Consider the following 15,608-nt stretch of genomic DNA (forward strand, 5'->3'; position numbering starts at 1 on the left):
GTAATTGATTAGTTGACGGCAGGAAAATAAACAGGAAACAACGGGAGGTCGTACATAGTCAACTAGATAATTAAGGTCCTTCAGGGAAGAGAATGATAGTAAACTGTTTGGGGTGAATTGTCACACCGCAGGGTGGAAAGAGGTGGTAGCGATTTTGCAGCCCGTTTTCAACCCTAATGATTGTTGTTGCCGGTTATTATTGTCTAATATTCAAATTTTGTAAAGCTGGAGCTTGCAACGTTCCAATCCGTACTGCATTCCAGCTTGTAAACAAACTCAGTGCTGTTGCTTTAATTGTGGGGATGACCTCACTTCCTGCCGGCCTCTCTTTCTGCTCTCAGTGCCTCAACGCTTCCTGGTATGAACTTCTGCGAGGCGGAGCATAACAATCAGTCGCCGTTACTTACAGCTCTCATCTCTCAATTTAGCTCACACTAGAACATGGAGAGAGCCGCCATGTTAATGCTGTTTGGTGAGTCGTGATCAATTTAATACCTGCTTTGCTGGATTCTGGGTCTGCGAGGTAACTGAGTGGGCAAATGTAAGCAGGAGAGTGGGACTGAATCCGGTGGTGACCGATCTCCGGTAGTTCAGTGGATTAAAGCAACTCCTGGCAAACTAAGTGGACCACTTTAGATCGGCAATCTGTCAGAGTGGATATTTGTTTGTGCTGAATTCTCCATGAGTAACATTGAGACAGTGCAAGTGGTATTAGTTTTCGGGAGAGGTGAGAGATTTGCAGCGTCGGAGATCAGATATGCAATGTATCCACTCTCCCCAAGGGCAAAACAGAAAACCGCCGCCCTTACAGCCATGTTCCAGGGTGAGTCTCCTTCTTCACAAAGGAGAGGGGAAAGATAAGAGTAATTGAAATAAAACGGTTAAGAGTATGTCTGATAAATCACAATATCACCTGATGAGGTGTGCGGTTTCACAATGTTGTTCGGTTGACTTAAAGGTTCTTCTGTCGGTTCAGTAATGCCGGCTAATCTGTGGAAAAGAACAGGAATGTACCCGGTGGGCAAAGGAAGATGCTTTCTGGCCGGCACAGTCACAATGGATCGAATGGCTTCCTGTGCCGTACGTTTCCATGTTTCTACAATTTAGGAGGTTTGGAAAGAGGAGAAGAACAATATTATCTGACAGTGGATATTACAGTAAATATATTTTTAGCACTGCCTTTGTTTCTGGGACACTTTTCTTTCCGTGAACATTCGAGTTGAAACCGCAGCCTTCCGTTTTCACACCTAACTGTTGCTACTTTTCTCTGCATGACTGAACATTGTCCATTTGTTTGCTTATTTTTCATTCTCTTTTCACACTTTCATCTCAATGTAAGGCGTTTTGTGATATTTGTGAGCCTGCGTGTACTGTCTGTGCAATTAAATGTTTCTGGTGAATATTTCGGGCAGCTTGCAGACCTAGAAATTTATTTTAACCCCTTTTCCTCATTCAGTCTGCAAGAGCTGAGCATCTGACTGTGATAGTGATCTGCCCAGAGTGCGGACACTAATGTCCGCTAACAAATGCTGGGCTGCATCTGCCCTGCTGTGCTGATAATTTATCTCTTAGACTCCATTTTTTCAATCTCAATTTCCACCGTCAGTACCTCCATTCATTCCATAAGGGAGATTCCACGGTGGCCTTGCTATTCTTTTCCGTGCTATGGTCGATTGTGGAGATCAGTAAAAATGCTCAGTTTTTTCACACACACACCGCCCAGCTGCTTTCCTTTGTCTTTCAGTAATGGTTTCACTCAGTCACAAAATGGACCATGTGTGTATCTGTGCATCATTTACCATGGCTTTGTTTCTTCAAGGCAAAGGCACATCCTGATACCAGCCATGGATTTTTGAAATTGTTTACACATGGTCGTCTCGATAGGCCTTATTTATTTAGCCATTCAATCTTACAGTGCAGAAGAAAGACATTTAGTCCCAGGATCGAGGTTTTAACACATAACCATGCAAAATATGAAAGATTATATGGAATCTGATTCAATCACACTTTCAGGTAGTGTGTTCCAGATCTTAAAAAACCTCTGTGTCAAATCATTTCACCTCATCTCCGCTCTGGAACTTTAGCTGTTTATCTGAAATCTTTGAACTTTGCTTGCCGACAGTTTATCACTCCTTGCTCTATCAAAGCCCCATATATTGCTAATAACTCTGTTGTAAGGAGAGCAATTTCAGCTCCTCCAATGGATGGCACTCATACCTAGTATTATCCTGGAAACTTTCTCTGATCCCTCGCGAAGCACTTGAAATCATTTCTAAAATGCGGTGTTTAGAATTTTACACAATACTCCAGTTGAGGCCTAACCAGTAATTTGTGAATGTTTAGCTGGACTTCCTTGTTCATCTATTCAGTGCATCTTTCTTCAAAGCCAAATATCTCGTACACGCTCTTAACTGCCTCTTCAATTTGCCCTGCCACATTCAATGATCGGCCAGCATGTGCTCCCAGTTACCTTTGCTCTTTGACAACTTGAAGATATTGTCATTTGTATTATAATGCCTCGCCATGAAGTTTCTACCAATGTGCTTCACTGCACTGTTAGCCACAGTAAATTCCAGCTGTCATAGTCTGCCCATTTCACCACTCTGTCTATTTCCTCCTGAATCTGCTGCTATCCAGCTCTCTATATATAACCTTGCCAAATTTTCCATCAGTGCAAAATTCGAAATGTTACCCCTTATACACAAGTCCAATTCATGTAGGTAGAACACGATTATCAATGGTCTTAATACCGCCCCTTGGAGGAATACCACTGCATATTTCCACACATTCAGTAAAACTTCCGTTCACCACTGCTCACTCCCTCGTATCAATATATTATCGCCCCTATAATACCATGAGCCTCTGCAGTTCGGGTGATTCTGTTATGTGATACTTAATTGCAATTCCAGATATACAAAATCTACTGCACAACTTTCATCAGCCCTCAGGGATATTTCATCAAAAAACTCAATCAGGTTAGTCAAACACAATTATTCTTGAAAAAATCCAAGCAGACTGTCCCTTATTAAAGCTTGCTTCTGTAAGTGAGAACTTAATGTTGTCCTTGACAATGGTCTCCAGTAGTTTTCCCAGCACTGAAGGTGGACTGATTAGCCTGGCATTAACAGATGTATCGCTCTCCCCGTTTTGAAGAGTCACGTGATATTTGCAATCCTTCATTCCTCTGGCACTACTCCCATTTCCAAGGGGTTTTGTAAGATTGCGGTCAGAACTTCTGCTATCTCCTCAACCACTTCCCTCAGGAATGTAGGATACATCCCATATGGATTTGCTGACATGTTAATGTATTTAACGCAATCTTATTTTTCATATTCTTTTTATGTATTTTAACCAATCCAGTAGATCTACTGCAAAAATGGACTCCCTCCTCTTCCTATGTGAAGACGGATGCAAACTACTCATTCAGTACCTCAGTCATGCTCTCTGCGTGCACAAGAATATTTCCTCTTTTGACATTAATCGGCCCCACCATTCCTTTAAAATTTATTAAAGGTGTATATTACCCACTAATCTGTTTTCATGGGCTTCCTTTGCACTTCTTATATCGTTTTTACATTTCTGCCTGCACTCGCCCTATTCAACCTGGTGTTATGCTGCGTTCTGCAATTCACATTTGTCATAAGCCTCCTGAACTCCGCTTAGTGTAATCTCTATTCTGTTTCTCATCCAGGCACTCTAACTTTGGAAGCCCCATCTTTCCTCCTTATGGGCACATGCTTGCTTTGTACCGAGGAGAACAAATCCAGCTTCTCCAGCTTCTCCACATAACTGAAGTCCCTCATCCCTGGTACCATTCTGGTAAATGTTCTCTTAACTTTCTCTGCCATAAGATGAACATTCCCAGCTTCACTGGTCTCTGCACATAACTGAGGTCCATCACCCTTGTACCATTCTGTTTAATATTCCCTTAATCTTCTCTGCCATAAGGTGAACAATCCCAGCTTCACTAGTCTCTCCACATAACTGAAGTCCATCAGCCCTGCTACCTTTGTAGTTAATCTTCCCTTAACATTCTCTGTCAGAAGGTGAACAATCCCAGATTCACTAGTCTCTCCAAAGAACTGAAGCCCATCATCCCTGGTACCATTCTTTTTAATATTCCCTTAACCTTCTCTGCCATAAGGTGAACAATCACAGCTTCACTGGTCTCTCCACATAACTGTTGTTCATCATCCCTGCTACCACTCTGGTTAATCTTCCATTAACCTTCTCTGCCTTAAGGTGAACAATCCCAGCTTCACTGGTCTCTGCACATAACTGAGGTCCATCATCCCTTGTACCATTCTGTTTAATATTCCCTTAATCTTCTCTGCCATAAGGTGAACAATCCCAGCTTCACTAGTCTCTCCACATAACTGAAGTCCATCAGCCCTGCTACCTTTGTAGTTAATCTTCACTTAACATTCTCTGTCAGAAGGTGAACAATCCCAGATTCACTAGTCTCTCCAAAGAACTGAAGCCCATCATCCCTGGTACCATTCTTTTTAATATTCCCTTAACCTTCTCTGCCATAAGGTGAACAATCACAGCTTCACTGGTCTCTCCACATAACTGTTGTTCATCATCCCTGCTACCACTCTGGTTAATCTTCCATTAACCTTCTCTGCCTTAAGGTGAACAATCCCAGCTTCACTCGTCTCTCCACATAACCAAAGTTCATCATCCCTGCTACCACTCTGGTTATTCTTCCATTAACCTTCTCTGCCTTAAGGTGAACAATCCCAGCTTCACAAGTCTCTCCACATAAACGAAGTTCATCATCCCTGCTACCATTCTGGTTAATCTTCCATTCACCTTCTCTGCCTTAAGGTGAAAAATCCCAGCTTCATTAGTCTCTCCACATAACTGAAGTTCATCATCCCTTCTACCATTCTGGTTAATCTTCCATTCACCTTCTCTGTCATAAGGTGAAAAATCCCAGCTTCATTAGTCTCTCCACATAACTGAAGTTCATCATCCCTGCTACCATTCTGGTTATTCTTCCATTAACCTTCTCTGCCTTAAGGTGAACAATCCCAGCTTCACTAGTCTCTCCACATAACTGAAGTTCATCATCCCTGGTACCATTCTGGTAAATATTCACTTAACCTTCTCTGTCATAAGGTGAATAATTCCAGCATCTCAAGTCTTTCCACATAACTGAAGTTCATCATCCCTGCTACCATTCTAGTTAATCTTCCATTAACCTTCCATGCCATAATGTGAATCATTCCAGCTTCACTCGTCTCTCCACATAACTGAAGCTCATCATCCCTGCTACCATTCTGGTTAATCTTCGCTTAACCTTCTCTGCCATGAGGTCAACAAGCCCAGCTTCACTAATCTCGCCACATAACTGACGTCCATTATCCCTGCTACCATTCTGGTAAATTTTCCGTTTACCTTCTATGCCATAAGGTGGAAAATCCAAAATGCACTAGACTCTCCACATAACTGAATTCTGATTATCCTCCTGCAATTCTGGCAAATTTCCTCTGCACCGTCTACAAGGTTATCAGGTCCTTCCTAATGTGTGGTGGCCAGAATTGGACACAGTACTCCAGCTGAGGACTAACATGTGATTTACAAAGGTTTAGCATAACCCTTTTTCCTTTTATATATTATGTCGCTAATATTAAACAAAAGATATTAAAGATTTTTTTGACACATTGATCAACGAGTCCTGCCACCTTTAAATACTTTTCTATGTGCGCTCTGTTTCTGAACGCCCTGTAACATTTTATAATTTCCTATACACTGCCTCTCCTCTTTCGTCTGCCCAATTTCCAAAACTTTATATTTCTCTGTATTAAATGTCAGCTGCAATGTACCTGCCCATTTCACCAGTTTCTCTCTGTCCTCCGGAAGTCTGCTACTATTCAGCGCATTGCTTACTACATATTTCAGGTTTACTACTTTTCCAACCAAGCTGCAAGCTGACTTGCTTTTCAGATGAAAGAAATGGAGAATATAAAGCACTTGGCTTCCATGCACTTCCAAATGCAATTTAAAGTTTTTTATTTCAAAGTCGTTTAATTACTTTAAATTATTTGGACTCAGAAACAAACTACATTGATTGCAATGTTCAGTTGTATTTGCAGCACAATAGTTGTGTAGTAGTCGTTTGTATATTTCTATTTCTTCCATTGTGTTTCTATATAATTCCCCTAATTTATAGTTTACGAGAGGTAAAGTGGAATATTTTCTCTTCATATATTTTACGAACATAAGAACATAAGAATAGGAGCAGAAATAGGGCATCCTGCCGTTCTCGCCTGATCCGTCATTGAACAAGATCTTGGCTGATCTTTGAACCCCACTGCACCTTCACGCATTATCCCCATACCCATTGATTCGCTTAATAACCAAAAAATGATCGATCATGGACTTGAATATATTAACGACTGAGCCTCCAAAGCCCTCTGGGGTAAAGATTTCCAAAAATTCACCACCTTCTGATTGAAGAAATTACTCCTCATCTCAGTCCTAAATGGCTGAGTATGTATTTATAGACTGTGAACCCTGGTTCTAGACGCCTCAGCCAGGGGAAACATCCTTCTTGCATTTACCCTGTCTAGCCCTGTAAGAATGGTATATATTTCAATGAGATTAGCTCTCATTCTTCTAAACTCTAGAGAATATAGGCCTAGTCTGCTCAATCTCTCCTCATAGGTCAATCCACCCATCCCAGGAATCAGTCTGTTGATACAACGTTGCAGTCCCTCTATGGAAAGTATATCCTGCCTTAGGTAAGGAGATCAAAACTGTACACAATTTGAAGGTTTGGTCTCACTGGGGCCCTATATAATTGCAATAAGTGTCTTGAATTCAATTTCATTAACAATTGAATGTCTGAGAATCATTCTGTTAGTGCACTTCTAATTGTAAATGTCAAAGCAGAATAGTGTAAATGTGTCAAATGGAAAATCTTGCAGGCCTATGAGGAAAAACATATGAGGGGGTCTAATGTTTTGGGCCTGAAAAAGAGCCAGGACAGGCACGAGGGGCCGAATGTCCTCTTGCTCCGCTGTCAGGCTCTGTGATTCGCTGATTCTATCTGTGGTGGTAAGCAAGGAATTAACTAATTATACGGTTAAACCACATCAGAGAGATTGTCACAGTGCATTTTCATTCAATATGTTTATCCTCATTCTTGGGTCTGATGCCGTTCCCTTACTGTCAGGGTTGAATTCCTCATTGTACGAGGTGACGCGCTTCTGACCTGTAACCAGCGGTTCTGTTGTCAGCATTTTCTTTCACTGTTAACCTCAGGCTGAAATAATTTCATCATCTATTTTTATCGGTAATTAAATCCACTTTTTATTTCCACACAGATTGCACCTGAACAACCCCAGCTTCTCTCATCCCTCCTCATAAATTAAGTGCATTTCCCTGGTATCATACTGACGAATCTGCACCTAGCCTTCTCTGCTCAAAGGAGAAAAAGTTAATCTTCTCTAGTCTCTCTTAATAACTGAAGTACTTCTTTCCCGGTATGTTTATGATAAATCTCCCCTTAACATTCTCTGCTCTAAGGAGACAAATCCAAGTGTCTCTAATCTCTCCGCATAACTGAAGTTGCTCAGGCCTGGTGCCATTCTGGTGAATCTCCAATTACACCTCTGCGCTCCAACGAGGACAATCCCAGCTGCTCTCATCTCACTACATAACTGAAGTCTGTAAGATCAAGACCATCAGTTCAGCTGCTACATCACACAGTTCCCCTGATCACAACGCTCAAACAGTTCTGAGGCTTCGCCCTCTCTGAGCACTGATTCTGAGTCTTTCCCGAATGTCTCTCCTATCCCCACGCATGCTCTTCCCCTGTTTAGTTTGCCTGTGAATCCCATCACCTTGGCCTTGAACTTATTTTTAGTGAACAGCTGACCATCTGACTTATTTTCAGACCTTAAACAAGCTGATGTATTGAATTATTTTCACTTCAGTGACTGTAATGCTCTTGCAAAACAGCATTCTGTCTGATAGCATCCTCCGATTTATCCCATTCTGTTTGTGTGATGTCCCTAAGCACATCCCCTTTTCAAGTTTGGAAGTTGCTGGTGGAATATGAAATAACTATTTTTATTTTAATAATTGAATCAATTTGTACTAATAAACGACAGTATGGATTTCCAGTCGGCTGAAGCAACGCACACGGTGGTGGATTATACAAGAATTAATTAATTTTTCAGTTGAAATAGTATAAGAAAGATTGCCACAATGTATTTCTTTAAATGTGTTTAAACACATTCTCGGTTCTGAACCACTGTTCTTACTGTCAGGGGTTAAATTACTCTCTGTCCGAGGTGAAGCGATTCAGAGCTGAAACCATAGGCTTCTGTTTACAGCATTTACTGTTACTGTGAAATTCAGCCTGAGAATTAAATAGAATTACATTGCAATAACAGCACAGAGACAAGGCCATTCGGCACCAAAAGGTCTATGCCATTGATTATACTCCACATCAGACACCTCCCAATCTATTCAGATGACACTATCAGCATATTCTCCTATTCTTAACTCCCTCATGTTACCAAATAGTTTCAAATTAAATGCATCTATGTTATTCACCGCAACTGCACCATGTGATCCCATTTTCCTTATTGTGTCCAATCACTGCATGAACAATTGTCTCCTAAACGCCTTATTGGATAAATTGAACTAAGTCATCATCTCTCGGTTTGAAAAAGCACGGTTTAAATTGTTACTGGACTTAATTTGGAGAATAGTGTTTATTGTCAGGAGAATAGTGGAGGATACTGATCGCCCGATAGCTCAGTTAGTGCCTGCAGTGCAGACCTAAGAAGTACATAAAAGTAAGACCGAATGGTCAACATCGGCTCCTTGCTGAGTTCCCTGATCTCCAACAAGCGGATACTGGCGCTACCATTCAGCTCAGTGCTCCGAGGACAGTGAAGGAAGCCTCTGCCAAAAGTCGTGATGCAGCACTTTGATATCTGTTGCCTGCTGCAGAGCGAGCATGCGTGGTAGGAGGGTAAAGTTCTGCCGGGCTCACCACTGCTGACCTCAGGTCAAGCAACCCACTCAGTGTCTGCACTCAAACATGAACAGATAATGCCGGGGGTATTGGACACTTCGCGAGAGAAACTGAATTTATAATACAGTCACTGTATATTATACTAAATATATTGTAGTTGTCTCGCTTGTTTTGAGACACTGTTCTTTCTGCGAGCAGCTTTGTTCCTCTTTCTTTGAACTGAAGCTCCTTCGAGTTGAAACCGCTGACTTCCGTTTTCACACCTAACTGCTGCTGCTGTCCTCTGCAGTATTTAGCATTTCCCTTTGTTTGCTTATTTTTCATTCTCTTTAGCATCTTGCCTCTCAACTTCAGGCACGTTTTGCTATCATTGAGCGTGTGTATACTGCCTGCATATCTAAATCTTTCTGGTGAATAATTCAGGCAGCTTTCAGATATAAGAGTTTATTTCAATTCCATTTCCTCATTCAGACTGCTGGAACTGAGCATATCACTGAGAAACAGATCTGAACAGTGGGCTGAGACGAATGTCCTTCAAGCAATACAATGCTGCAGCTGCCTTTGGTGCTCAGAATTTAGACTTTATCTCTTAAACTCAATTTTATCCCAATCTGAATTCCTACCGTTACTGCCTCCATCTAATCCATAATGGAGATTCCACGATAGCCTTGTGTTTTGTGGTATGGTCGCATGTGGAAATCTGTAAAGATGCTCATTATTTGTACACAGACTCCACCCAGGTGCTTGCTTTGTCTTTAAATGATGGTTTCACACCATTAAAAATTGACCATTTTTGTATCTGTGCATCCCTTAATGGTGTTTTGCTCCTTTAAGGCAAATACACATCTTGATCCTAGCCATGGATTATTGGAATAGTTTACACTATGTCGTTTCGATAGAACTTATTTAGTTAGAGTCATTTTCTCTTAAAGTGCAGAAGGGGGACATTTAGTCCCAGGTTCGAACATTTAGACCATAAACAGGCAAATTAGTGCTCTTCAAATACATGTCCAATGGTCTTATGAAAGTTTCTATGGAATCTGATTTCACCAGGCTTTCAGTTGGTGTGTTCCAGATCTTCACCCTCTGTGCCAAATCATTTCACCTCATCTCCCCTCTGCACCTTCAGTAAATTATCAGAAATCTTTGAGATTTGTTTGTCGACTGTTTATCGCTCCTTGCTCTATCAATGCCCTATATTATTGCCAATACCTCTATTGCGCCTCCCATTAAAATGTTCTGTGAGGAGAGCAAATCCAGTTCCTGCAATGGGTGGCCCTCATGCATACAATTATCCTGGAAAATTTATCTTATCCTCCCGAAGCACTTGACATCATTCCAAAAGTGCGGTGCTTAGAATTGTACACAATACTCCAGTTGAGACCTGTTTGTAAATATTTAGCATGACTTTTGTGTTCCTCTATTTAGTGCGTCTTTGTATCAAAGCCAATTATCACATACACGGTCATAGTGGCCTTATCTACTTGTCCTGCCACCTTCGATGATTTGTGAGTATGTTCCCCCAATACACTTTTGTTCTTTTACCCCTTGAAGATATTGTCATTTATATTATACTGCCTCGCCATGTTGTTTCTCCCAAAGTGCTTCACTGCACAGTTAGCCGCAGTAAATTGCATCTGGCATAGTCTGCCCATTTCACCACTCTGACTATATCCTCCTGAAGTCTGCTGCTATCCAGATCACTACCGACAACGTTGCTACATTTTTTCATCAGACGGAATATTGGAAATGTTACCCCTTACACCCAAGTCGAGGTAATTTCTATATAATAATATAACCAATGGTGCTATTGCCAACCCCTGGGGGATACCACTGTGTAATTCCACACAATCAGTGAAACATCCGTCCATCACTACTCTCTGCCTCTTATCCCTTAGACAATTACCTACTCAATTTACCATCCTGCCTATACTGTCATCTGCTTCTACATTTCGCATCTGTTATGTCATATTAATTGAAATTCCAGATATACAAAATCGGCTGCATGACCTGTTTGTTATTGCTTCAAAAAACTCAGTCAAGTTAGTCAAACATGATATTTCTTGACCAGCTCCAAGTTGACTGTTCCTTTTTACACCATGCTTCTGTAAGTCAGACTTAATATTGTCCTTAACAATGGTCTCCAGTAGTTTTCCCACCACTGAAAGTAGACTGATTAGCCTGGCATTAACCGGTATATCTCTCGCCACTTTTTTGAACAGTCACATGATATTTGCAATGATTCAGTCCTTGGGCACCACTCTGATTTCCAAGGAGCTTTGCAAAATCGTGGTCAGAACTTCAGCTATCTCCTCCACTACTTCCCTCAGCAATGTAGCATACATTCCATATGGATCGTGCGAATTGTTAATGTAAATATCGGCAACTTAGTTTCTACATCCTTGCTATCTATTTTATCCCATCCAGTACATCTACTGCAACATTAACTTCATCATCTTCCTAAGTGAAGACAGCTGCAAACTATTCATTCAGTACCCCAGTCATGCTCTCTGTCTCCACAAGAATCTTTCCTCTTTTGACATTAATCGGCCCCAACATTACTTTAATGCTTATAAATGATACATTTTACCCGCTAATTTGTTTCCATTTGCTCCCCTTTCCCTTCTTATGTAATTTTTCAATTTCCGCCTGAACTCTCCCTATTCTACCTGGTGTTCTGCTGTATTCTGCAATTGACATTTGTCATAATTTAATTTAACCTCCATTGTCTTTCTCATCCAAGCGCTGTAGCTTTGGAAGCCCCATATTTCCTCCTTATGGGTACACGCTTGCTTTGTACCGAGGAGAACAATCACAGCTTCTCCGCTCTCTCCACAGAACTCAAGTCCATCATCCCTGGTACCATTCTGGTAAATCTTCCTTTAATCTTCTCTACCGTCAGGGGAACAATCCCAGCTTCACCAGTCTCTCCACATAACTAACTTCTGTCAATCTTTCTACCATTCTGCTAAATTTCCTCTGCATCATTTATAAGGTCATGAGATCCTTCCTAATGTGTGGTGGCCAGAATTGGACACAATGCTCCAGCTGAGGCCTAACCTGTGATTTACAAAGGTTTAGCAAACCTCCTTCCTTTTGTATTTATGTCTCTACTATTAAAGCAATAGATCTTAAAGGTTGTTTTAACATATTGATCAATAGGTCCTGCCACCTTTAAAGATTTGTGAATGTGCGCTCTGATTCGGAACGCCCTGTAATATATTTTAATTTCCTATATATTGTCTCTCCTCATTCGTCTACCTAAATTCCATCACTTCAGATTTCACTACATTAAATGTACCTGCCCACTTCACAAGACTGTCTCTATTCCGAAGTCTGCTGCTATCCCCCTCACTGTTTACTACAATTTAAAGTTTACTGCATTTCCAACCAAGCTCCAAGCTGACTTGATTTTCAGTTGAATGAAATGGTGAATATAAAACACATGGATTTCATTCACGTCAAAATTGAGTTTTATTCTTGTTGTTTCAAAGTCGGCTAATTTCTTTAAATTAATTGGACTCAGAAACAAACTACATTGATTTCAATGCACAGTTACATTTGCCGCACAATACAGGGTTATTAGGCGGATTGTATCATTCTATTTCATCCATTGTGTTTGTATATAATACCACTAAATTTACAGTTTACGAGATGTAAAGTGGAATATTATCTCTAAATGTATATTAAGAACATAAAAACATACGAAAAAGGAGCAGGAGTAGGACATCTAACATTCCAGAACTATCCCTAAACACCATGATTCAATTAATATCCAAAGATTAATCGATATTCGGCTTGGATATAATTAACGACTGAGCCGCCACAGCCCACTGGCGTACAGAAATCCAAAGATTCACCACCCTTTGAGTGAAGAAATGTCTCCTCATCTCTGTCTTAAATGGCCGACCCATTATTCTGAGACTGTGGCCCCTGGGTCTAGACGGCCCAGCCAGGGGAAACATCCTTCCTGCATCTACCCTGTCAAGCCCTTTAAGAATTTTATATATTTCCATGAGATCACCTCTCATTCTTCTAAATTCTAGAGAAAATAGGCCTAGACTACTCAGTCTCTCCTCATAGGACAATCCCCCCATCCCAGGAATCAGTCTGTTGAACCATCGTTGCACTCCCTCTATGGAACTCTAATTGTAACTGTCAAAATGGAATGGGCTAAATGATCCAAAGTGAAAAACTTGCAGGACTTTGAAGAAAAAACATATGAGTGGGACTAATGTGATTGGTCTGTCAAAGAGCCAGCACAGACACGATGGTGCTGTGGTTCCAGCGCTGCTGGAAAGTTCTGTGATTTGCTGATTCTATCTGTGGTGGTAAACACAGAATTAATTAATTATATGGCCAGAAACATAAAAGAAATATTGTCAAAATGTATTTTCCTCCTTAAATTAAATTCCTCATTGTCCGAGGTAAAGTGCTTCTGAGCTCACACAATAGGTTTCTGTTTTCAACATTTTCTTTCAGTGTTAGCTTTAGCCTGAAATATTTTCAAAAACTATTTTTAACTGTATTTAAATCCACTTCTTAGTTCCTCGCAGGCTGCACCAGAACAACTTCAGCTTCTCTCATCTCTCCTCATAACTGAAGTCCCTTTCCCCAGGAATCATACAACTAAATCTCCACCTAGCCTTCTCTGCTCTAAGGAGATCAACGTAAATCTCAAGTCTCTCCTCATAACTGAAGTCCTTCATTCCCGGTATTTTTATGTTAAATTTCCACTTAACATTCACTGCTCTAATGACACAAATCCAAGTCATTCTGGTGAATTTCCGCTAAAACCTCTGTGCTCTAAGGAGAACAATCCCAGCTTCTCTAATCTCTCTACAAAGCTGAAGTCTCTAAGATCAAGTCCACCAGTTCAGATGCGACATCACACAGTTCCCCTGGTCACGACGTTCAAACACCTGAGGCTCCGCCCTCTCTGAGCTCTGATTCTGCATCTTTCCTTAATGTCTCTCCTATCCCCACACATGCACTTCTCCTGTTTAATGTGCCTGTGAAACCCACCACCTTGGCCTTGAACTTATGTTAGTGAACAGCTGACCATCTAACTTCCTTTCAGGCCTTAAACAAGCTGAAGTATCGAATTATTTTCTCGTCAGTTACTGTAGTTCTCTTGCAAAACTGTATTGTGCCTGATAGTATCCTCCGATTGATCCCATTCTGTTTCTGTGATGTCCCTCAACACATCCGCTTTTATATCGGTTACAAGATGCTAGTGGAATATGAAACAGCTTTTTTATTTTATTAAATTGACTTGAATTGAATTGCATTAATAAATGACAGTATGGCGTTTCAGTCTGCTACTGCATCACACATGGTGGTGGTTATCCAATAATTAAGAACATAAGAACATAAGTACATAAGAAATAGGAGCAGGAGTAGGCCAATCGGCCCCTCGAACCTGCTTCGCCAATCAATAAGATCATGGCTGATATGATCCTAACCGCCAATCCACTATCACAGAACCATCTCCTGAATCTAACAAAATTAGACACAGGAAATAGGAGCAGGATCAGGCTACACGGCCCCTGGGCCCGCTCCGCTACCCACAGGGCCATGACCGATCCGAACCTAGACTCATGTCCAAATTCCTGCCCGCTCCCCGTAACCCTTAATTCCCTTTTCCCTTTACTTCTAGGAAACTGTCTATTTCTGTTTTAAATTTATGTAATGATGTAGCTTCTACAGCTTTTTGGGGCAGCATATTCCATGGACCTACCACCCTCTGAGTGAAGTAGTTCCTCCTCATCTCAGTTTTGAAAGAGCAGCCCCTTATTCTAAGACTATGCCCCCTAGTTCTAGTTTCACCCATCATCGGGAACATCTTCCCTGCATCCACCCGATCCAAACCCTTCACAATCTTATATGCTTCAATAAGATCGCCTCTCATTCTTCTGAACTCCAATGAGTAGAGTCCCAATCTACTGAACCTCTCCTCATATGTCCATCCCCTCATCCCCGGGATTAACCGAGTGAACCTTCTTTGTACTGACTCGAGAGCAAGTATGTCCTTTCTCAATTATGGACACCAATTAATGAATTATACGGTTGAAAGTGTATAAGAAAGATTGCCACAAAATACTTTTTGATTCTGATGTATTGTACTTACTGTCAGGGGTTAACATACCAACTGCCAATGGAGAAATGCTTCAGAGCAGAAACCACAGGCTTCCGTTTACAACATTTGCTGTCATTGTTAATTTCAGCCTGAAATTAAATAGATTTACATGGAAATAACAGCACAGAGACAAGGCCATTCGGCCCCAACAGTTCTATGCCGTTGATTATACACAACACCAGCCACCTCGCAATCGAATTCCGATGACATTATCAACATATCCTCCAATTTCTTTTCCCCTCATTTTAGCAACGAGTTTCATCTTAAATGCATCTATGCTATTCACCGGAACTACACCATGTGGTCCCATCTTCCACATTGTGTCCACTCTCTGGGTGTTGATGGGTCTCCTAATCTCCTTTTTGGAAAAGTTGAACTAAATGACCATCTCTCGGTTTTATACGGCACTTTTTAATTTGTTACTGGAATGGATTTGGAGAATTGTGTATATTGTCAGGAGAATAGTGGAGC

At 41.1% G+C, this 15,608-nt stretch overlaps 1 protein-coding gene across 1 annotated transcript in view; it reads left to right on the forward strand.

Moving 5' to 3' along the window:
• Positions 1-328: 328 nt before the first annotated feature.
• LOC147087224 (Fc receptor-like protein 5) overlaps positions 329-15,608 on the forward strand; it is a 45,275-nt gene continuing 29,995 nt past the window's right edge. The window contains exon 1 of the mRNA XM_085978211.1: positions 329-472. Within this exon, the coding sequence (XP_085834337.1) occupies positions 442-472 (31 nt within the window). The 5' untranslated portion in view covers positions 329-441. The remainder of the gene's footprint in view (positions 473-15,608) is intronic.

The sequence above is a fragment of the Somniosus microcephalus genome, unplaced genomic scaffold (genome assembly GCF_052327205.1).
Source record: "Somniosus microcephalus isolate GS21.2 unplaced genomic scaffold, FLI_Smic_1.0 unresolved_chr6, whole genome shotgun sequence".
In the NCBI taxonomy this organism is placed as follows: domain Eukaryota; kingdom Metazoa; phylum Chordata; class Chondrichthyes; order Squaliformes; family Somniosidae; genus Somniosus; species Somniosus microcephalus.